Source organism: Haliotis rufescens, unplaced genomic scaffold (genome assembly GCF_023055435.1).
Source record: "Haliotis rufescens isolate VD_foot unplaced genomic scaffold, xgHalRufe1.0.p SCAF_1, whole genome shotgun sequence".
Classification (NCBI taxonomy): domain Eukaryota; kingdom Metazoa; phylum Mollusca; class Gastropoda; order Lepetellida; family Haliotidae; genus Haliotis; species Haliotis rufescens.
This window is the reverse complement of record NW_025963779.1, coordinates 73,317,770-73,343,294: the sequence shown is the minus strand read 5'-3', so window position 1 is coordinate 73,343,294 and position 25,525 is coordinate 73,317,770. Positions and strand designations below refer to the sequence as shown.

The window sequence follows — 25,525 nt, the reverse complement described above, 5'->3', positions numbered from 1 at the left end:
CAATGATGACAGTCTAAAGGTCATGTGATGTAAACAAAATGGCGACTGTTTTGCCAAAGTTGGAACAACTCTCTCAGCGTGTTATTCGCATTCTGGGATGTAATCCAGGGGGACGACGCCTACAGGGAACTAACACATATCTCGTGGGGACTGGTCCCAAGTCAGTCATGAGAATCTCTCCAATGACATCAGTGTTAAATAGGCCTAGTTAGGCTATTGCATAATATCGCACGTTCGAGCTGGAGGGGTCGTTGTCGGGGGTGCTGGCTAAAACGGCAACTCAGCAAAACGTCAGCGATTTCTCTGGTGAAAACGGCTACTAATTGTCGGGCGAAAACGGCACCTCTGTTTTTAATAACAATAAGAACCATTTGTGTTGTAGTATATACATAATTTTCCACAGTTATTCTTTATTTATTATTGTCTTTTATCATTCCACAAATATCATGTATAAACGATGCCGGATTGTAAACTGATATTAAAGTTCATGTTACCAATCACCTCTTCTATATTGGCATCTATGCATCTTAAAAAGTGGGAAAAGAAGTCTTCTTCAGTCCGGCTAATTTCTCCATAACAGGTTACAGAAAGTCCGGTACCACATAAGGATGGGTCCACTGGTCACAGTTGTCACATGATACAGCATGTTGATTTTTTTCTGACATTCTTCTCGCATGCAACACATCAAAAGGCCATTGTGAATAATTGTGATCTGACAGCACCCTGTTATGCATCTTAAATACTGTTTCAGCTTGACCATGAGTTAATTTGAGTAAAGCTACTTAAAACTTCAAAGCATATGATGTTTTCACAATAAGTTTAGTTGTGTCTCCCAATCAGAGTCAGCGAGTAAATTGGAGTAGAGGCTAATTCAAATTCAAACTTGTCTTAAGGTGATTAACATTTCACAATTATTTGTGTTTGCAAGTGACCATGTGAGTTTAATTTAGATTATTTCAGTACCAAGGGGGAAAAAAAGGTGCCGTTTTCGCCAGGCAATGGTAGCTGTTTTCACTTGAGGCGAGATGCCGTTTTCGCTCGGTGACATTTTGCTGAGGTGCCATTGTAGCTTTAACCCATTGATGGCATGGGTACTACAGATATGTACCTCAGAAGGGCTGGGACGGGTTACTCAGGTCGGGTGGGTCGTAATTAGGACCCAGGTACCCACAGAACTACCCAGACCCGTGGTCAGTCACCTTATACTGTTTATAGACATAAACAATAAAACTCCATGATTACACTGCAAGTATAGCTAGTGTTCACAATTCCTTTTGACTATGCAAGCATTCGACTTTTATGTGTTCTAGTAAGGAAAAAGCGTCTATCAACTTCGTTGTATGCAGGATCACATCACTTTATACATGTATCTAGTTAGTTTTCTGTGGTAAAACAATTCCCATATTGTTCCCAACTCTGAGACCTAAAGCAGGTGCCCGGGTAAGGCCGGGTAATAGAGTGTTGGGTAGGGGTACGGTTCTGTATGCAGAAATGTACCCTAGCCAAAATCAGAATACAGAACAGTACCCTAGGATGAATCCAGTCCACAGTGGAAGATTTTCTTCAGTTTCTGGATCGGAACTGTCATACTGTTGTATGTGATGCATTCCAGCGTGCAGTATGAAAGATAAGCATCCATACAGTACTCTTATATTCCTCGATGCACAGCATTATCCAGCATGCAGTCGTAATCAGGCGAACTGGAACGACAACGTGAACCAGTTTCAGTTTCAGGTTGAGGGTACCGGGCACTGCTCTGTATTCTGAATTTGGCTAAGGTACATATCTGCATACTGAAATGTACCACAGGTACTACCTGTGAAGATCCGGGTTAGAATAGGTCTTCAGCAACCCATGCTTGTAAGAGGTGACTTACGAGATTGGGTTGTCAGGCTCGCTGACTGGGTTAATGCATGTCATCCTATCTCACTTGCTCATGATATCAATCCCTGGACTGTCTGGTCCAGACTCAATTATTTACAGACCGCCTTCATAGAGCTGGAATATTGCTGAGTGCGGCGTTAAACAACGAAAAAAACAAACAGGAAATACCCTGGGGGAACTTACCTGTAGTACCTCTGCTGACAGTGATCCCTTCAGCCATGTTCGATGATCCGACTCCACTGTTTGGATGGCTCTAGCCATAGAAATTTGTAGCTGTAAACACAGATAAGAATGCATGTCCTACACCTCTCCATCCTCGGAGGATACTAGGGTCATAAAACATTTTTTGATCCGATATAGAATATGTTCACCACAATTTTCATTCAAGGATCCAAGGGCTAAGGATAGGGTTGAGGAGGGCAACGTTTCCTGACCCTAACACAACTTACCCTTCATTTACCATTATACAAAAAATAGGAGCATGACTATTTAATTATGCTTGACATGTGCAACATTATGATATGATTATATGTCAGTGCATTATTTGACAGGGGCAGTCGGGTAGCCTAGTGGTTAAAGCGTTCACTCGTCACGCCGAAGACCCGGGTTCGATTCCCGACATGGGTACAATCTGTGAAGCCCATTTCTGGTGTCCCCCGCCGTAATATTGCTGGAATATTGCTAAAAGCGGCGTAAAACCATACTCACTCACTCACTCACTCACTCATTATTTGACATGTATTGTAATCAATTGCAGAAAAATCTTGATTGATACAGGAGATGCTGATGTACCTGAGTACATCAATCTCCTTAAGTCAACTCTAGCGGATTATGCAGCATCCATACAGGAGATTGTGGTCACCCACTTTCACCCAGACCATGTGGGTGGGGTCAAGGACATTTGCAAGAGTGTCATTCAGTGTAAGTCTTGGAGTATTTGCAAGTCATGAGGACTCACGGTACCAGATTTGGGGGTCCTTGGTATTAAAATGTGGATCCCAGGGTGACCACTGTACCAATAACAAGTATATTACAGAGTATCTGCGATAACTTATGCTTATAATTGATGGTGATTTCCTTGTTTGAATGGACACAAATACGAGTGAAGAAAATCTTACAGGGACTGTCCAATGTTTGGATGTAAGATTTTGTTGTATTTCTAATGAGAACAGAAATATCCCATAAATCTAACCTTCACACTGAATTGATTTCAATCATTCCAACATCCAACACTTTTGCAGTGAGGTGAAAGGGGGTTTAACGTCGTGTCCAAGATTATTGTACTTATATAGCGACGTGCATGCATGTGTGTGTGTTTGAGTGTCTTTGTGTCTGTGTCTGCTTGTACTAGTCCAGACTGATGCCAATTTTTAGTGCTAGCCCACTGAGATACCATGTGGCAGTTTAACATAAATCCCCAACTCAGACAGAGTATACTGACTCAAAGTCAACCAGTCCTTGTTTTGGCCTCTTATTACCGAGGCGCCAGACAGGGTAACAATAAGTACCATCTTTTAACGCCTTTATGTATGACACAGCTGGGCGTCGAACCCCAGACTTTCTGCTCTCTGGGCGGACGCTCTACCACTAGACCATAGAAGCAAACCCAACTCTTCTGTATCAAAAGGGACTTGCAGTTAATATTATTTGCATCAATTCTTAATTTGTATACATCCAGGATGCAATATTTTGCATCCGGTAATACCCTGGAGGTACCTCTCGTGTATCCTGTTTTACAGATATGTTGATGTATCTAGGCGTGCCCAGAGGCCGATATTCGACCCCAGGTCTGCAGCAAATGTCAGAAAACATTTCCTATTGGGAATTTAAAAATGTTCCAATTTATATTAAAACAGTTCTAACTATTATGGTCTTGAAGTGGAGACTTTTATTTCACTGATTACATGCCAATAACATTATAAGGAAGAAGAGGCTTTGAAGCTTAATATAAATTATTGAATTGAATACAATGCTGAGAATACATTGGTAAAATACCTCTGAGGATAGGCAAATAAGAACTATAATAAATCCCAATATATGGAAGACCGGCTCCGTGGTCTAGTGGTAGAGCGTCCACCCGGAGAGCGGAAGGTCCGGGGTTCGATCCCCGGCCGCGTCATACTAAAAGACGTTAAAAGATGGTACTTGTTGTTACCCTGTCTGGCGCTCGGCATTGAGGGGCTAAAACAAGGACTGGTCGGCTCGGAGTCAGTATACTGTGTTTGAGTGGGATATTCATGTTAAACTGCGGCATGGTATCTCAGTGTGCTAGCACTTTAAATCGGCATCAGTCCGGACTAGTACAAGCAGCCACACAAACACACACACGTACATGCACGTGGCTATATAAGTGCAATAACTTTGGACGCGACGTTAAACCCTATTTCACCTCACCTCACCCAATATATGGAGCAAAATGATGATTTTTGTCCCAATTTGCCTGCCAGGGGAACTTAGTTTGGTAGTACAGTAAATCCCTGTATCTATTTACTTTCTACAACTGAGCTTGTGTGTACTTCCTTGTGTTGTCAGTGTCTTGGATAACAACCATGATGAAAGGTTGAATAAGGTTACATTAAGGTGAAAAGTTAACTACTGTGTTTATGCAGTATTGTCAAGACATTGAAGCAGTTGTAAAATCAGTTGGGTTCTCTGTCAGTCTCAACTGCTGTTTTCTCAGTACAGTTGGGGGAAACGAGTTGGTCAGTGGTGTAAGGTTTGGTGGACAATTCACTGATACATCAATGCATTATGGTAAAGGCATTTTCATTAATACTGTCTTATCATAGGTTGATATATCAATACGTAATGATACATCACAAACTTACTAGTATGCGACTAGTATGTTGGTGGCGTTTTTTTTTTATGTTTGGCCATTTGTTTTCATGTTTTTATACTTCTCTGCACAAAAAATACATTTTTTGAGATTGAACTTTCTAAAAATAACCTGTGATTGTCAGCTTGTTAAATTCTTTCTTTTTCTTACATGGGGGTGAGAAACCCATTTGAGATAACTGGTATCAGATGTGTGAGATTGAATTCCAGGGCCGTGATTGGCTACTCCATGGTGATGACCTAAGGTGTATTAGGTGACCTTAAGTGTATGCTTGCTTTCACTTGTTGAAACAACTCGTAAGATAAAAGATATCTTACAGTCACTCGCGTCGTAATCTCTACATCACCATGATCACGATACAAACGTTATGGGGACCTTACTATGATGATACATATCATATAGTGAGTTTACTATCATGATACATATTGTATCATTACCTTACTATGATGATACATATCATATAGTGAGTTTACTATCATGATACATATTGTATCATTACCTTACTATGATGATACATATCATATAGTGAGTTTACTATCATGATACATATTGTATCATTACCTTACTATGATGATACATATCATATAGGGAGTTTACAATCATGATACATATTGTATCATTACCTTACTATGATGATACATATCATATAGTGAGTTTACTATCATGATACATATTGTATCATTACCTTACTATGATGATACATATCATATAGTGAGTTTACTATCATGATACATATTGTATCACTATCTTACTATGATGATACATATCATATAGGGAGTTTACTATCATGATACATATTGTATCATTACCTTACTATGATGATACATATCATATAGTGAGTTTACTATCATGATACATATTGTATCATTACCTTCCTATGATGATACATATCATATAGGGAGTTTACTATGATGATACATATTGTATCATTACCTTACTATGATGATACATATCATATAGGGAGTTTACAATCATGACACATATTGTATCACTACCTTACTATGATGATACATATCACATAGGGAGTTTACTATCATGATACATATTGTATCATTACCTTACTATGATGATACATATCATATAGGGAGTTTACTATCATGATACATATTGTATCACTACCTTACTATGATGATACACATCATATAGGGAGTTTACTATCATGATACATATTGTATCACTACCTTACAATGATGATACATATCATATAGGGAGTTTACTATCATGATACATATTGTATCACTACCTTACAATGATGATACATATCATATAGGGAGTTTACTATCATGATACATATTGTATCACTACCTTACTATGATGATACATATCATATAGGGAGTTTACTATCATGATACATATTGTATCACTACCTTACTATGATGATACATATCATATAGGGAGTTTACTATCATGATACATATTGTATCATTATCTTACTATGATGATACATATCATATAGGGAGTTTACTATCATGATACATATTGTATCATTACCTTACTATGATGATACATATCATATAGTGAGTTTAGTATCATGATACATATTGTATCATTACCTTACTATGATGATATATATCATATAGGGAGTTTACTATCATGATACAGATTGTATCATTACCTTACTATGATGATACATATCATATAGGGAGTTTACTATCATGATACATATTGTATCACTACCTTACTATGATGATACATATATAGGGAGTTTACTATCATGATACATATTGTATCATTACCTTACTATGATGATACATATCATATAGTGAGTTTACTATCATGATACATATTGTATCATTACCTTACTATGATGATACATATCATATAGGGAGTTTACTATCATGATACATATTGTATCACTACCTTACTATGATGATACATATCATATAGGGAGTTTACTATCATGATACATATTGTATCATTACCTTACTATGATGATACATATCATATAGGGAGTTTACTATCATGATACATATTGTATCACTACCTTACTATGATGATACATATCATATAGTGAGTTTGCTATCATGATACATATTGTATCATTACCTTACTATGATGATACATATCATATAGGGAGTTTACAATCATGATACATATTGTATCATTACCTTACTATGATGATACATATCATATAGTGAGTTTACTATCATGATACATATTGTATCATTACCTTACTATGATGATACATATCATATAGGGAGTTTACTATCATGATACATATTGTATCACTACCTTACTATGATGATACATATCATATAGGGAGTTTACAATCATGATACATATTGTATCATTACCTTACTATGATGATACATATCATATAGGGAGTTTACAATCATGATACATATTGTATCATTACCTTACTATGATGATACATATCATATAGGGAGTTTACTATCATGATACATATTGTATCATTACCTTACTATGATGATACATATCATATAGTGAGTTTACTATCATGATACATATTGTATCATTACCTTACTATGATGATACATATCATATAGGGAGTTTACTATCATGATACATATTGTATCACTACCTTACTATGATGATACATATCTTATAGTGAGTTTACTATCATGATACATATTGTATCATTACCTTACTATGATGATACATATCATATAGGGAGTTTACTATCATGGTACATATTGTATCATTACCTTACTATGATGATACAGATCTTATCATGACTTGGTGCATCATCCAGGCCCCAGCCTGAGGTGCCACAGTAACATACCTGTGTAGGTGGTTAACATACCTATGTTGGTGGTTAACATACCTGTGTAGGTGGTTAACATACCTGTGTAGGTGGTTAACATACCTATGTTTGTGGTTAACGTAGCTATGTTTGTGGTTAACATACCTGTGTTGGTGGTTAACATACCTATGTAGGTGGTTAAAATACCTGTGTTGGTGGTTAACATACCTGTGTAGGTGGTTAACCTGCCTGTGTAGGTGGTTAACATACCTGTGTAGGTGGTTAACATACCTGTGTTGGTGGTTAACATACCTCTGTAGGTGGTAAACATACCTATGTTGGTGGTTAACATACCTGTGTAGGTGGTTAACATACCTGTGTAGGTGGTTAACATACCTGTGTAGGTGGTTAACATACCTGTGTAGGTGGTTAAGATACCTATGTTTGTGGTTAACATACCTGTGTAGGTGGTTAACATACCTATGTTTGTGGTTAACGTAGCTATGTTTGTGGTTAACATACCTGTGTTGGTGGTTAACATACCTATGTAGGTGGTTAAAATACCTGTGTTGGTGGTTAACGTACCTTTGTAGGTGGTTAACATGCCTGTGTAGGTGGTTACTATACCTGTGTTGGTGGTTAACATACCTGTGTTGGTGGTTACTATACCTGTGGTGGTGGTTAACATACCTGTGTTGGTGGTTAACATACCTGTGTAGGTGGTTAACATACCTGTGTAGGTGGTTTATATACCTGTGTTGGTGGTTAACATACCTGTGTAGGTGGTTAACATACCTATGTTGGTGGTTAACATACCTGTGTAGGTGGTTAACATACCTGTGTTGGTGGTTAATATACCTGTGTGGGTAGTTAACATACCTGTGTAGGTGGTTTATATACCTGTGTTGGTGGTTAAAATACCTGTGTTGGTGGTTAACATACCTGTGTAGGTGGTTTATATACCTGTGTAGGTGGTTAACATACCTGTGTAGGTGGTTAACATACCTATGTTGGTGGTTAACATACCTGTGTAGGTGGTTAACATACCTGTGTAGGTGGTTAACAAATCTATGTTGGTGGTTAACATACCTGTGTAGGTGGTTAACATACCTGTGTAGGTGGTTAACATACCTGTGTAGGTGGTTAACATACCTGTGTAGGTGGTTAACATACCTATGTTGGTGGTTAACATACCTGTGTAGGTGGTTAAGATACCTGTGTAGGTGGTTAACATACCTGTGTGGGTGGTTAACATACCTGTGTAGGTGGTTAACATACCTGTGTTGGTGGTAAATATACCTGTGTGGGTAGTTAACGTACCTTTGTCGGTGGTTAACATTCCTGTGTGGGTAGTTAACATACATATGTTGGCAGTTAACATACCTATGTTGGTGATTAACATACCTGTGTGGGTGGTTAGCATACCTGCATTGTTGGTTTTCATGCCTGCGTTGATGTTTTACATACATTGTATTGGTGGTTAACCTGAGTTGGTTGTCATACCACGCCCACCCTGATGAAACCTAGATGTTATACACGAATGTTTGATTGAAGTGGATTCACTATATCCACAGCTGCTGAGATTCCAAGGGTGTCTAAGATAAAGCGAGTGTCCGGTCCGGATGTTGACCTTGGGCACATCCCTTACAACTTTATCACTGACAAGCATGTCTTCAAAACAGATGGAGCAACACTGAGGTAAACAACTGCATCTAAACACTGCATCTTGAATCCAATTTTGTGTCCTTTCCTAGAATCTAATTTTAGCTGTTTAATGTATGCTCGTGATTATCATGATTATGTTTCACGGATACAAATTAGGTTTTGTCGGAATCGTACAATCGATTCTGCTTTCAGATGAGATTTCTTATGAATGTGGAAAGGGTTTTGTTGCCTTTATTCGGGCTGTAAATGGATACATGGTGTCTACCAAAGGTGTACTTCCTGTACTTAACTGGGACAAAACGGAAATGTTACTAACAGTAGCAGTAGAAGTGACAAAAAGGAACACGTTCTATGTTGATAAGTAACTAGGTTTAGATTGAACTTATGATGAACTTTAGTAGCCAGTCGACTCGACACATGGAAACAAGGACAATTATGTAAAATAAGACAACACTTGGTCTTCCCATCAATATTGGCCATTGGTATTACATTGCCAAGATAGTTCAGATATTGATGTACTGGATAAGGTATGCCACATAACAGGTTTGCTCTGATTAAGTATAAGATTTTTTGTGTGTTTTGCTTTTGTTTAACGCCGCACTCAGCCATATTCCAGCTATATGACGGTGGTCTGTAAATAATTGTGTCTGGACCAGACAATCCAGTGATTGACATCCTGAGCATTGATCTACGCAATTGGGATACAATGACATGCATCAACCAAGTCACCGAGCCTGAGCACCCGATCCCGTTAGTCGCCTCTTACGACAAGCATACTCGCCTTTTACTGCAAGCATGGGATGCTGAAGACCTTTTCTAACCTGTATCTTCACAGGTTTAAGTATAAGAATACTCTAGTAAGGGTACAGATGAAAACCTCAGTGTGGTGGTATGGCTGGAGGGTGATGAGCTGTCCAGGCCATTCGTAAGTCATGGTTGTCAGTCTGTTTTAGGATGATCTCGGGGTCATTCAGATGTGGGTCTCTGGCTGTGTTTCAGAGTGAAGAAGATTCAGATGTCAGTTGTCCCCCTGTTTCAGGGCAGCATCCCATTCAGGTCATTCAGATGTGGGTTTCTGGCTGTGTTTCAGAGTGAAGTAGATTCAGATGTCAGTTGTCTCCCTGTTTCAGGGCCGTATCCCATTCAGGTCATTCAGATGTGGTTCTCTGGCTGTGTTTCAGAGTGAAGAAGATTCAGATGTCGGTTGTCTCCCTGTTTCAGGGCAGTATCCCATTCAGGTCATTCAGATGCCAATGTTGTCTTGCTGAATTTCAAAGAGGAGTAGCATTCAGGCATTTAGATGTCTTAGTTGTTGTGTTTCAGGGCTGTGTACAATCCAGGGCACTCAGATGATCATATGATCCTTCTGCTAGAAGAAGAGAACGCTGTGTTCTCCGGGGACAGCATTCTTGGAGGAACAACAACGGTAAGGCTGTGGACATGTCCTGAAGTCAATGTTGAATATGATGAAATTAAACATGGCAACCAATTGACTATTAGTTCTTTTCCCTGTCAGTGAATAGCTGCACTTTTTGAATATAGAAATTTAAATTATTACGAGACAGGATGTCAACGTGCACGTTAACATGGTTAAGCTAGCCTGACAGTGACATTTCACACGCTGCATACAGTAGACAGATAGATGTTGAGGTCCCAGGTCTGTACTGTAACTTTGATGTTGACTTCCAGTATGCAACATATATTTTGAAATACCACAGCCCGGACCTTTGAAGATCCAGGTTCGAATTGGTCCTCAGCAACTCATTTGTGTCATAAGAGGCGACTAATAGGATCGGTCGGACTCGCTGATTTGGTTGATACATGTCATCGTATCCTAATTGCGTAGACTGATGCTGGTGATGTCAGTCACTGAACTGTCTGATCCAGTTTTGACTATTTACAGACTGTCATCATACATCTGGGATATTGCTGAGTGTGATGTTAAACAACAAACAAACCAGAACAAACACTTTGATCCCTCAGTTCAGTATGCAAGCTAGAGGTTGTAGTCCCGGGGTCTGTAGTGCCAGCTAGATGTTGAAATCCCTTTGTCCATAGCATTAATTAGATGTTGGCATGCAAAGTCAAACATGCAAATTAGATGTTGGCTTCCCTTGGTCCAACATGCAAGCTAGATGTTGGTTTCCCTAGGTCCAGAATGCAAGTTAGTTATTGACATACCTAGGTCCAACATGCAAGCTAGTTATTGACATACCTAGGTCCGAAATGCAAGCTTGATGTTGACATCCCTAGGTCCAACATGCAAGCTAGTTATTGACATCCCTATGTCCAGAATGCAAGCTAGTTATAGACATCTCTAGGTCCAACATGCAAACTAGTTATTGACATCTCTAGGTCCAACATGCAAGCTTGATGTTGACATCTCTAGGTCCAACATGCAAGCTTGATGTTGACATCCCTAGGTCCAACATGCAAGCTTGATGTTGACATATCTAGGTCCAACATGCAAGCTTGATGTTGACATCCCTAGGTCCAACATGCAAGCTTGATGTTGACATCCCTAGGTCCAACATGCAAGCTAGATGTTGACATCTCTTGGTCCAACATGCAAGCTAGATGTTGACATCTCTTGGTCCCACATGCAAGCTAGTTATTGACATCCCTAGGTCCAACATGCAAGCTAGATGTTGACATCTCTTGGTCCAACATGCAAGCTAGTAATTGTCATCCCTAGGTCCAACATGCAGGCTAGATGTTGACATCCCTAGGTCCAACATGCAAGCAAGTTATTGACATCCCTAGGTCCAACATGCAAGTTAGATGTTGACATCTCTTGGTCCAACGTGCAAGCTAGTTATTGACATCCCTAGGTCCAACATGCAGGCTAGATGTTGACATCCCTAGGTCCATCATGCAAGTTAGATGTTGACATCTCTAGGTCCAACATGCAAGCTAGTTATTGACATCCCTAGGTCCAACATGCAGGCTAGATGTTGACATCTCTAGGTCCAACATGCAGGCTAGATGTTGACATCTCTAGGTCAAATATGCAGGCTAGATGTTGACATCCCCAGGTCCAACATGCAAGCTAGATGTTGACATCTCTTGGTCCAACATGCAAGCTTGATGTTGACATCCCTAGGTCCAACATGCAAGCTAGATGTTGACATCTCTTGGTCCAACATGCAAGCTAGATGTTGACATCTCTTGGTCCAACATGCAAGCTAGTTATTGACATCCCTAGGTCCAACATGCAGGCTAGATGTTGACATCCCTAGGTCCAACATGCAGGCTAGATGTTGACATCCCTAGGTCCAACATGCAGGCTAGATGTTGACATCCCTAGGTCAAATATGCAGGCTAGATGTTGACATCCCTAGGTCCAACATGCAAGCTAGATGTTGACATCTCTTGGTCCAACATGCAAGCTTGATGTTGACATCCCTAGGTCCAACATGCAAGCTAGATGTTGACATCTCTTGGTCCAACATGCAAGCTAGATGTTGACATCTCTTGGTCCAACATGCAAGCTAGATGCTGACATCTCTTGGTCCAACATGCAAGCTAGTTATTGACATCTCTAGGTCCAACATGCAAGTTAGATGTTGACATCTCTTGGTCCAACATGCAAGCTAGTTATTGACATCCCTAGGTCCAACATGCAGGCTAGATGTTGACATCCCTAGGTCCAACATGCAGGCTAGATGTTGACATCCCTAGGTCAAATATGCAGGCTAGATGTTGACATCCCTAGGTCCAACATGCAAGCTAGATGTTGACATCTCTTGGTCCAACATGCAAGCTTGATGTTGACATCCCTAGGTCCAACATGCAAGCTAGATGTTGACATCTCTTGGTCCAACATGCAAGCTAGATGTTGACATCTCTTGGTCCAACATGCAAGCTAGATGTTGACATCTCTTGGTCCAACATGCAAGCTAGTTATTGACATCCCTAGGTCCAACATGCAAGCTTGATGTTGACATCTCTAGGTCCAACATGCAAGCTGGATGTTGGCATCTCTAGGTCCAACATGCAAGCTTGATGTTGACATCCCTAGGTCCAACATGTAAGCTAGATGTAGACATCTCTAGGTCCAACATGCAAGCTGGATATTGGCACCTCTAGGTCCAACATGCAAGCTTGATGTTGACATCCCTAGGTCCAACATGCAAGCTTGATGTTGACATCTCTAGATCCAACATGCAAGCTAGATGTTGACATCTCTAGGTCTAACATGCAAGCTGGATGTTGGCATCTCTAGGTCCAACATGCAAGCTTGATGTTGACATCCCTAGGTCCAACATGCAAGCTAGATGTTGACATCTCTTGGTCCAACATGCAAGCTAGTTATTGACATCCCTAGGTCCAACATGCAGGCTAGATGTTGACATCCCTAGGTCCAACATGCAGGCTAGATGTTGACATCCCTAGGTCAAATATGCAGGCTAGATGTTGACATCCCTAGGTCCAACATGCAAGCTAGATGTTGACATCTCTTGGTCCAACATGCAAGCTTGATGTTGACATCCCTAGGTCCAACATGCAAGCTAGATGTTGACATCTCTTGGTCCAACATGCAAGCTAGATGTTGACATCTCTTGGTCCAACATGCAAGCTAGTTATTGACATCCCTAGGTCCAACATGCAAGCTAGATGTTGACATCTCTAGGTCCAACATGCAAGCTGGATGTTGACATCTCTAGGTCCAACATGCAAGCTGGATGTTGGCATCTCTAGGTCCAACATGCAAGCTTGATGTTGACATCCCTAGGTCCAACATGCAAGCTAGATGTTGACATCTCTAGGTCCAACATGCAAGCTGGATGTTGGCATCTCTAGGTCCAACATGCAAGCTTGATGTTGACATCCCTAGGTCCAACATGCAAGCTTGATGTTGACATCTCTAGGTCCAACATGCAAGCTAGATGTTGACATCTCTAGGTCTAACATGCAAGCTGGATGTTGGCATCTTTAGGTCCAACATGCAAGCTTGATGTTGACATCCCTAGGTCCAACATGCAAGCTAGATGTTGACATCTCTAGGTCCAACATGCAAGCTAGATGTTGACATCTCTTGGTCCAACATGCAAGCTAGTTATTGACATCCCTAGGTCCAACATGCAAGCTAGATGTTGACATCCAGGGCCTGGAGTGTAAACTACTTGTTGGGTCCATGGGCCTGGAGTGCAAACTACATGTTTGGTCCATGGGCCTGGAGTGCAAAGTGCATGTTGGGTCCTTGGGCCTGGAGTGCAAACTACATGTTGGGTCCATGGGCCTGGAGTGCAAACTACATGTTGGGCCCCTGAGCCTGGAGTGCAAACTAAATGTTGGGTCCTTGGGCCTGGAGTGCAATCTACATGTTGGGTTCCTAGGCCTGGAGTGCAATCTACATGTTGGGTCCCTGGGCCTGGAGTGCAAACTACATGTTGGGCCCCTGGGCCTGGAGTGCAATCTACATTTTGGGTTCCTAGGCCTGGAGTGCAAACTACATGTTGGGCCCCTGGGCCTGGAGTGCAGACTAAATGTTGGGTCCTTGGGCCTGGAGTGCAAACTACATGTTTGGTCCATGGGCCTGGAGTGCAAACTACATGTTGGGTCCTTGGGCCTGGAGTGCAAACTACATGTTGGGCCCCTGGGCCTGGAGTGCAATCTACATGTTGGGTCCATGGGCCTGGAGTGCAATCTACATGTTGGGTCCCTGGGCCTGGAGTGCAATATACATGTTGGGTCCCTGGGCCTGGAGTGCAATCTACATGTTGGGTCCATGGGCCTGGAGTGCAATCTACATGTTGGGTCCCTGGGCCTGGAGTGCAAACTACATGTTGGGCCCCTGGGCCTGGAGTGCAAACTACATGTTGGGTCCATGGGCCTGGAGTGCAATCTACATGTTGGGTTCCTAGGCCTGGAGTGCAAACTACATGTTGGGTCCCTGGGCCTGAAGTGTAAACTACATGTTGGGTCCATGGGCCTGGAGTGCAAACTACATGTTGGGTCCCTGGGCCTGGAGTGCAATCTACATGTTGGGTCCCTGGGCCGGGAGTGTAAACTACATGTTGGGTCCCTGGGCCTGGAGTGCAATATACATGTTGGGTCCCTGGGCCTGAAGTGTAATCTACATGTTGGGTCCCTGGGCCTGGAGTGCAATATACATGTTGGGTCCCTGGGCCTGAAGTGTAATCTACATGTTGGGTCCCTGGGCCTGGAGTGCAAACTACATGTTGGGTCCCTGGGCCTGGAGTGCAATCTACATGTTCGGTCCCTGGGCCTGGAGTGTAATCTACATGTTGGGTCCCTGGGCCTGGAGTGCAATCTACATGTTGGGTCCCTGGGCCTGAAGTGTAATCTACATGTTGGGTCCCTGGGCCTGAAGTGTAATCTACATGTTGGGTCCCTGGGCCTGGAGTGCAATCTACATGTTGGGCCCCTGGGCCTGGAGTGCAATCTACATGTTGGGTCCCTGGGCCGGGAGTGTAAACTACATGTTGTCTCGCTGGGCCTGGAGTGTAAACTACATGTTGGGTCCCTGGGCCTTAAGTGTAAACCACATGTTGGGTCCCTGGGCCGGGAGTGCAATCTACATGTTGGGCCCCTGGGCCTGAAGAGTAAACTACATGTTGGGTCCCTGGGCCTGGAGTGCAAACTACATGCTGGTTTTTTTGCGCCCTGAGTGTAACTTATTTTTTGGTGGTTATTGGTTTGGACTACATGTTTATGTCCCTGGATTCATAGCTTAACCTGGATGAGGTGATCTGTGGGTCCAAAGTGACCTGTCTTCCAAACCTGAAGAATCCAATAGAAGTGTAGACAATAAAACATTGCCACAGAAATACTGTGCCTTATAACAGATGAGTATGACATTGTATACTTCAGACAATCTCGGATCTGAGTCAGTACATGCAGTCTCTGCATGACATCCTAAATCTTGCACCGAGCGTCATCTACCCCGGGCACGGCTACGTCATCACTGACCCATGCGACACCGTCAGGGGCTACATTCAACACCGACAGCAGAGAGAGGATCAGATTCTAGGGCATCTCCAGACACAACTTCCCCTTGGCACCAACATCATGGCCATTGTGAAGGCAATTTATGTTGTGAGTATTAGATTTAATTAAGAATGGATTAATTAATTGAAAGGGACAAGATTAAGTTTCATCTTTTGTGTACTTGGCAGAAACATGTATGATCTATGGTATAGATTTGAAATGTGTTTTGTGTATCTGCAAACACACAAGACATTAATTAACAGCAGGATTGATAGCAGGATTTGTTAAAGGACTTTTATGACATATAAGTAACTATATGTATAAGTTGACATTCATGCGAAGTAATGAACAGAAACATCGTACCACATCCCAATGTTCCATCGTACAAAAACAAAATGGCGGCCTGTGAGAAATTCACTATTTATCCATTTTCCAGTACAAATTACTCTGTTAAATATGAAGCAATCTTACTGGAGCCAATCAGAAGATTTATTATTTTTTTTTGTATTGGCATCATAATTGTGTTCATTGTAAAGGGTATTTTGTAAAGGACGTCCATCAGAAAGTAAAATTATTACCTCATAACTTAAACCTTTTGCCGATCACTCTTCATAAGGCCACATCTTACAGTACATGGATCTTGGTTAATCATCGTTACAATTAACTTAAAGTAGATTTTAACATTTGACCATTATTTTGTGCATGCAGCCATGCTAAAAAATATTTTTATAGCTTCTTTCTGATTTTTCGCAAATTTTAGAAAAAAAACCCATTGAAAAACAGTCAGCAAATGGCTTTGTTGCGTTGAGCTTCTGCAAGTCATGGCATGTGTTAGCTGTTCACTTGCTGTAAGATTGTGATGGCATTCAAATGAAAACCCAACATTATTTTAGCCTAACAAGTGCTGTTGCATGTGCATGTCATGTTGGTACGTGTGTTTCTGCACAATTTTCCATCTTTTCACCAAGTAGAAATGACCTTCATTTTTAGTATTTTTTGGTATGTATATCTGTAACACTCATATATAGCATATATCAAAAATGCCATATTTTGACGCATTAAAAGTCATATTTGTTATAGTTTGACAATTACATGTCATCATATTCTTTTGCGATCGAATTAGCAAAGTGCTACATTTATGGTTATTTTTTATAATAAAAGTTATTAATTTGTAAAGCTGTTACTAAAGTAACCCAGTATTGGAATTTTCCATTGATGGAAAAATAGTAGTTTCAGAAACAATTTCTTCTGATCATTCCATCAAAATACCTTATATTGTATATAATAGTTATATTATTGGTATTTTTTAATCAAATCACTGGCAGATCCGGCAGAAAATGAGTGTACAACTGATAGCTGTTTCTGGCTCAGTTTACGAGACAAATACACACGGTAATCTTTATCTCTGCAGGGAATACAATGCCTAGCAGAACAGGAAGTGTAACTGAAATGGTAAATCATCATGTCTGGTGATGTTTTATCGCAATTTTCACATTTTCATTGTGCAGTTGACCAAGTTTGTCATCGATCTTCTGGTCGTTCCCCCGAAGTGATATGATGTAGGGTTCGACTGGACTTTGCCTACTTCTCGAAATATCAGTGTAATGTCAGCGTGTGCGCTTGAGGGGAAGCAAAGGGAAGTAACTCTCAGCATTCAAGCATGGCGTAAGATTTTACTAGACTACTGAAGTCCGCAGATAAGAGATCTGTGTATGTGTCCTGCTGCCAGGAGAAAAGCGGCTGGACGTGTCAATGTATCAACTAGAAAAATAGGTATTCAGATCATCAAGTAGTTCGGTGTACTGGATATGTGAGAATGTACACGATAGGTTAGTAGGGTGTAGAGGTATGCTAGGGTGTACATAGTATGTACCTGTTTCAGGACACCCCCGAGAACCTCCACATGGAAGAGGTATGCTAGGATGTAGAGGTATGCTAGGGTGTACATAGTATCTACCTGTTTCAGGACACCCCCGAGAACCTCCACATGGAAGAGGTATGCTAGGATGTAGAGGTATGCTAGGGTGTACATAGTATCTACCTGTTTCAGGACACCCCCGAGAACCTCCACATGGGAGAGGTATGCTAGGGTGTAGGGTGCTAGGGTGTAGAAGTATGCTGAGGTGTAGAGGTATGCTGAGGTGTATAGTGTATGGTAGGGTGCACATGTTATGCTGAGGTGTAGAGGTATGCTGGAGTGTACAGGATATGCTAGGGTGCACATGCTTTGCTGAGATGTAGAGGTGTGCTGGAGTGTAGGGGTATGCTGGGGTGTAGAGGTATGCTATGGTGTAGAGGTATGCTGTGGTGTAGAGGTATGCTGGGTTGTAGAGGTATGCTAGGGTGTACAGGGTTTCTATCTGTTTCAGGACTCCCATGAGAACCTTCACATGGCAGAGGCATGCTAGGGTGTAGGGTGCTGGGGTGTAGAGGTATGCTTGAGTGTAAAGGTATGCTGGGGTGTAGAGGTATGCTTGGGTGTAGAGGTATGCTAGGGTGTAGAGGTATGCTGGGGTGTAGAGGTATGCTAGGATGTAGAGGTATGCTAGGGTGTAGGGTGCTGGGGTGTAGAGGTATGCTAGGATGTAGAGGTATGCTAGGGTGTAGGCTGCTGAGGTGAAGAGGTATGCTTGGGTGTAGAGGTATGCTAGGATGTAGGGTGTAGGGTGCTGGGGTGTAGAGGTATGCTAGGATGTAGAGGTATGCTAGGGTGTAGAGGTATGCTGGGGTGTAGAGGTATGCTAGGATGTAGAGGTATGCTGGGATGTAGATGTATGCTAGGGTGTAGAGGTATGCTTGGATGTAGAGGTATGCTAGGATGTAGAGGTATGCTAGGGTGTAGAGGTATGCTAGGGTGTAGGGTGCTGGGGTGTAGAGGTATGCTGGGGTGTAGAGGTATGCTAGGGTGTAGTGGTATGCTAGGATGTAGAGGTATGCTGGGATGTAGAGGTATGCTAGGATGTAGAGGTATGCTAGGATGTAGAGGTATGCTAGGATGTAGAGGTATGCTAGGGTGTAGAGGTATGCTAGGATGTAGAGGTATGCTAGGATGTAGAGGTATGCTAGGGTGTACAGGGTTTCTACCTGTTTCAGGACACCCCCGACAACCTTCACATGACAGAGGCATGCTAGGGTGTAGGGTGCTGGGGTGTAGAGGTATGCTGGGGTGTAGAGGTATGCTAGGATGTAGAGGTATGCTAGGGTGTACAGGGTTTCTACCTGTTTCAGGACACCCCCGAGAATCTTCACATGGCAGAGGCATGCTAGGGTGTAGGGTGCTGGGGTGTAGAGGTATGCTGGGGTGTAAAGGTATGCTGGGGTGTAGAGGTATGCTAGGATGTAGAGGTATGCTAGGGTGTAGAGGTATGCTAGGGTGTAGGGTGCTGGGGTGTAGAGGTATGCTGGGGTGTAGAGGTATGCTAGGGTGTAGTGGTATGCTAGGATGTAGAGGTATGCTGGGATGTAGAGGTATACTAGGGTGTAGGGTGCTGGGGTGTAGAGGTATGCTAGGATGTAGAGGTATGCTAGGGTGTAGGCTGCTGGGGTGAAGAGGTATGCTGGGGTGTAGAGGTATGCTAGGATGTAGGGTGTAGGGTGCTGGGGTGTAGAGGTATGCTAGGATGTAGAGGTATGCTAGGGTGTAGAGGTATGCTGGGGTGTAGAGGTATGCTAGGATGTAGAGGTATGCTGGGATGTAGATGTATGCTAGGGTGTAGAGGTATGCTTGGATGTAGAGGTATGCTAGGATGTAGAGGTATGCTAGGGTGTAGAGGTATGCTAGGGTGTAGGGTGCTGGGGTGTAGAGGTATGCTGGGGTGTAGAGGTATGCTAGGGTGTAGTGGTATGCTAGGATGTAGAGGTATGCTGGGATGTAGAGGTATGCTAGGATGTAGAGGTATGCTAGGATGTAGAGGTATGCTAGGATGTAGAGGTATGCTAGGGTGTAGAGGTATGCTAGGGTGTAGAGGTATGCTAGGATGTAGAGGTATGCTAGGATGTAGAGGTATGCTAGGGTGTACAGGGTTTCTACCTGTTTCAGGACACCCCCGACAACCTTCACATGACAGAGGCATGCTAGGGTGTAGGGTGCTGGGGTGTAGAGGTTTGCTGGGGTGTAAAGGTATGCTGGGGTGTAGAGGTATGCTAGGATGTAGAGGTATGCTAGGGTGTACAGGGTTTCTACCTGTTTCAGGACAACCCCGAGAATCTTCACATGGCAGAGGCATGCTAGGGTGTAGGGTGCTGGGGTGTAGAGGTATGCTGGGGTGTAAAGGTATGCTGGGGTGTAGAGGTATGCTAGGATGTAGAGGTATGCTAGGGTGTACAGGGTTTCTACCTGTTTCAGGACACCCCTGAGAACCTTCACATGGCAGAGGCATGCTAGGGTGTAGGGTGCTAGGGTGTAGAGGTATGCTGGGGTGTAAAGGTATGCTGGGGTGTAGAGGTATGCTAGGGTGTAGAGGAATGCTAGGGTGTAGAGGTATGCTTGTGTGTAAAGGTATGCTGGGATGTAGAGGTATGCTAGGAAGTAGAGGTATGCTGGAGTGTAGAGGTATGCTGGGTTGTAGAAGTATGCTAGGGTGTAGAGGTATGCTAGGATGTAGAGGTATGCTAGGGTGTACAGGGTTTCTACCTGTTTCAGGACACCCCCGAGAACCTTCACATGGCAGAGGCATGCTAGGGTGTAGGGTGCTGGGGTGTAGAGGTATGCTGGGGTGTAAAGGTTTGCTGGGTTGTAGAGGTATGCTGGGGTGTAGATGTATGCTAGGATGTAAAGGTATGCTAGGGTGTACGGGGTTTTTACCTGTTTCAGGACACCCCCGAGAACCTTTACATGGCAGAGGCATGCTAGGGTGTAGGGTGCTTGGGTGTAGAGGTATGCTGGGGTGTAGAGGTATGCTAGGGTGTACAGGGTTTCTATCTGTTTCAGGACACCCCCGAGAACCTACACATGGCAGCAGCAGGAAATGTTTTTCAGCACCTGCAGAAGCTCAAGGCTGAAAATAAAGTTGGTGAGTGTAGAACAATACAGTCAAGTTCCGTTAATCCGACATCGTTGGTTGCATATGATTATGTCGGATTAAGGAGTAAATCGGATAAACGAAATTACGTAGTATAAACGTTTGTGATCGAAAATTAGACAACTACACAATAGATAACAATACGAACACGTAGGAAAATGAAAAATGATGACCACGGAGTACGCTGATCACTGTCTCAGATTCACGAGACTGATATATTAATGAGTGATTTCAACAATTCGTTGCAAATTAGGTGTGTCGGAGTCGGAGTGCGAGACTGTCAGATTAACGGGTCTAAATAGCATTGATTAAAACGGTTCCCGTCATTTCTGTCGGCCAAAGCTGATTGTCGAATTAACAAGTGTTGGATTAACGAGACTTGACTGTATTTGAGCCGTGTCAATTAGGACATGAACATGTTGTGTTTCTTACATGGAGCTGGGTTACCTGTAGATTTGACCACACTAAGTTGAATTTGTTAATTTTAAATTTGGTTAACAACACTTTGAAAATCTTGAAATACACTCACTTGGTATCTTAGTGAGTTCAGCTAAATGTCCCTTTTCCATATCCTGGCCATGTCACAGCTTTCAAATTGTACCCATGATGGGAATAGTGCCCCATCTTCAGTATGATGAACCTGGCTATTAACCAATCGGCAACTGTATACCATTGGTTCAGATGAGGATTGGTGACTGAAGGTATGTTGATGACATGTTGGTGACAGTGAGGGTGTATTGGTGACATTGAGGGTGTATTGGTGACATTGAGGGTGTATTGGTTACAATGAGGGTGTATATGTGACATTGAGGGTGTATTGGTGACAATGAGATGTATTGGTGACAGTGAGGGCGTAAGGGTGACTGTGACCTTGAGGGCGTAAGGGTGACTGTGAGGGCGTAAGGGTGACAGTGAGCGTGTAAGGGTGACAGTGAGGGTGTAAGGGTGACTGTGAGGGCGTAAGGGTGACAGTGAGCGTGTAAGGGTGACAGTGAGGGTGTATTGGTGACATTGAGGGTGTGTTGGTGACAGTGAGGGTGTATTGGTGATAGTGGGGGTGTACTGGTGACAATGAGGGTGTATTGGTGACAGTGAGGGTGTATTGTGCTGGTGAGGGTGTATTGGTGACAGTGAGTGTGTATTCGTGACAGTCAGGATGTATGGGTGACGGTGAGGGTGTATTGGTGACATTGAGGGTGTATTTGTGACAGTGAGGGTGTGTTCGTGACAGTGAGGGTGTATTAGTGACAGTGAGGGTGTATTGGTGTCGTTGAGGGTTTATTAGTGACAGTGAGGGTGTATTGGTGTCGTTGGAGTTTATTAGTGACATTGAGGGTGTGTTCGTGACAGTGACGGTGTATTAGTGACAGTGAGGGTGTATTGGTGTCGTTGAGGGTGTGCTGGTGACATTGAGGGTGTGTTGGTGACATTGAGGGTGTATTGGTGACATTGAGGGTGTATTGGTGACATTGAGGTATTGTGACATTGAGGGTGTATTGTGACATTGAGGTTGTATTGGTGACAGCGAGGGTGTGTTGGTGACAGTTAGGATGTATTGGTGATAGTGAGGGTGTATTGGTGACATTGAGGGTGTATTGGTGACATTGAGGGTGTATTGGTGACATTGAGGGTGTATTGGTGACAGCGAGGGTGTGTTGGTGACAGTTAGGATGTATTGTGACAGTGAGGGTGTATTGGTGACAGCGAGGGTGTATTGTGACGGTGAGGGTGTATTGGTGACAGTGAGTGTGTATGCGTGACAGTCAGGATGTATTGGTGACAGTGAGGATGTATTAGTGACAGTGAGGGTGTATTAGTGACAGTGAGGGTTTATTGGTGACATTGAGGGTGTATTGGTGACAGTGAGGGTGTATTGGTGACAGTGAGGGCGTATTGGTGACATTGAGGGTGTGTTGGTGACAGTGAGGGTGTATTGGTGACATTGAGGGTGTACTGGTGACATTGAGGGTGTGTTGGTGACAGTGAGGGTGTACGGGTGCCATTGAGGGTGTATCGGTGACATTGAGGGTGTGTTGGTGACAGTGAGGGTGTATTGGTGACATTGAGGGTGTGTTGGTGACAGTGGGGGTGTACTGGTGACATTGAGGGTGTATTGGTGACAGTGAGGGTGTATTGGTGACATTGAGGGTGTGTTGGTGACAGTGAGGGTGTATTGGTGACATTGAGGGTGTACTGGTGACATTGAGGGTGTATTGGTGACATTGAGGGTGTATTGGTGACATTGAGGGTGTGTTGGTGACAGTGAGGGTGTATTGGTGATAGTGGGGGTGTATTGTGACAGTGAGGGTGTATTGGTGATAGTGGGGGTATATTGTGACGGTGAGGGTGTATTGGTGACAGTGAGTGTGTATGCGTGACAGTCAGGATGTAAGGGTGACGGTGAGGGTGTATTAGTGACATTGAGGGTGTGTTGGTGACATTGAGAGTGTGTTGGTGATAGTGAGGGTGTATTGGTGATAGTGAGGGTGTACTGGTGACAATAAGGGTGTATTGTGATGGTGAGCGTGTATTGGTGACATTGAGGGTGTATTGGTGACATTGAGCGTGTATTGGTGACATTGAGGGTGTATTGGTGACATTGAGGGTGTATTGGTGACATTGAGGGTGTATTGGTGACAATGAGGGTGTATTGTGAGGGTGAGCGTGTATTGGTGACATTGAGGGTGTATTGGTGACAATGAGGGTGTATTGTGACGGTGAGCGTGTATTGGTGACATTGAGGGTGTATTGGTGACGGTGAGCGTGCATTGGTGACATTGAGGGTGTATTGGTGACATTGAGGGTGTATTGGTGACATTGAGGGTGTATTGGTGACAATGAGGGTGTATTGTGAGGGTGAGCGTGTATTGGTGACAGTGAGGGTGTATTGGTGATAGTGGGGGTGTGTTGTGACAGTGAGGGTGTATTGGTGACAGTGAGGATGTGTTGGTGATAGTGGGGGTGTGTTGGTGACATTGAGGGTTTATTGGTGATAGTGGGGGTGTGTTGTGACAGTGAGGGTGTATTGGTGATAGTGGGGGTGTGTTGTGACAGTGAGGGTGTATTGGTGATAGTGGGGGTGTGTTGGTGACATTGAGGGTGTATTGGTGATAGTGGGGGTGTGTTGGTGACATTGAGGGTGTATTGGTGACAGTGAGGGTGTGTTGGTGACAGTGAGGGTGTATTGGTGACATTGAGGGTGTATTGGTGACAGTGAGGATGTGTTGGTGACAGTGAGGGTGTATTGGTGATAGTTGGGGTGTGTTGTGACAGTGAGGGTGTGTTGGTGACAGTGAGGGTGTATTGGTGATAGTGGGGGTGCGTTGGTGACAGTGAGGGTGTATTGGTGATAGTGGGGGTGTGTTGTGACAGTGAGGGTGTATTGGTGATAGTGGGGGTGTGTTGTGACAGTGAGGGTGTATTGGTGATAGTGCGGGTGTGTTGGTGACATTGAGGGTGTGTTGGTGACAGTGAGGGTGTATTGGTGACAGCGAGGGTGTATTGTGACGGTGAGGGAGTATTGGTGACAGCGAGGGTGTATTGTGACGGTGAGGGTGTATTGGTGACAGCGAGGGTGTATTGTGACGGTGAGGGTGCATGTCTGCTCCTGTTTCATCTCTTTGTTTCTTGTTTCAGAATGTACCGACGAGGAGAAAATGGTCTGGAGGATTAGACAGAAAGAAACAAAGTTATGACAACAATGACTGATGATTATATATGAGTGTACTGTGAGATATGTGTCTTTAATCAGAACTGCAGTATATCAAGATTGTCCTGACTCAGTCATCACTACATTATGTCCAGTGTCCCTGCCTGTATAATAAACTGGGTGCCATAATGAAAACACATGATACAGCCAATTTGAAACAGTGTTTATTGACATTATTCTTAATATCAATAATGTGATACTGTATTATATAAAATGATGTCATGTCAGTTTTGTTGTTGACGATATCAACTAGACTTGCTTTAATTCCAATCTCATTAAAATCAGATCTTAGTTTTTGCTACCGCTTAACAAAGATCTGAGGACATCCCATTACGGGTCACGTCAGAACGTCCTCTCGCAAATTTTGACCGACCAATGAAATGACTGACAAGAAATCAACATTAGCAAATCAGGAGGCAGCTTTCTCGAGCTTTACGATACTAGTATCAAACTGGCGACTACGCTTCGAAACATATTTTGACGTATTCTCGATTAAAAAAATTAAAACTGATAAGAAGAACACTCTGGAATGGCTTATAGATGGCCCAGATTGTATGGGTATAATCCATAAAACCCGTAATTGTCGTTCGGAATACCCCGTGTTAAATATTTCGTGGTTGCATGATTAGAAAACACATTCCGACTGTCACTTTCATGATCTGGTACGCGACGCTCTGATTGGTTTGATGAATGGGATGTCCTCAGATCTTTGTTTAGCAGTAGTGAGAACAAAGATATGATTATAATGAGAT

The 25,525-nt window shown here is 42.9% G+C and overlaps 1 protein-coding gene across 2 annotated transcripts; it reads left to right on the top strand.

Moving 5' to 3' along the window:
- Positions 1-4: 4 nt before the first annotated feature.
- On the top strand, positions 5-25,163 carry LOC124139747 (endoribonuclease LACTB2-like). 2 transcript variants are annotated; one of them, XM_046507059.2, is made up of 7 exons: positions 5-160; positions 2,642-2,805; positions 8,999-9,122; positions 10,413-10,515; positions 15,927-16,151; positions 20,974-21,055; positions 24,701-25,163. In XM_046507059.2, exons 1-7 carry the CDS (start codon positions 39-41, stop codon positions 24,757-24,759), a joined length of 879 nt encoding a protein of 292 aa, XP_046363015.1. In that variant the 5' UTR covers positions 5-38; the 3' UTR covers positions 24,760-25,163. The 2 variants fall into 2 exon arrangements, with proteins under 2 accessions (XP_046363015.1, XP_046363016.2); XM_046507060.2 differs by lacking the exons at positions 20,974-21,055; positions 24,701-25,163 and adding an exon at positions 17,926-17,979.
- The last annotated feature ends 362 nt before the right edge of the window (positions 25,164-25,525 follow it).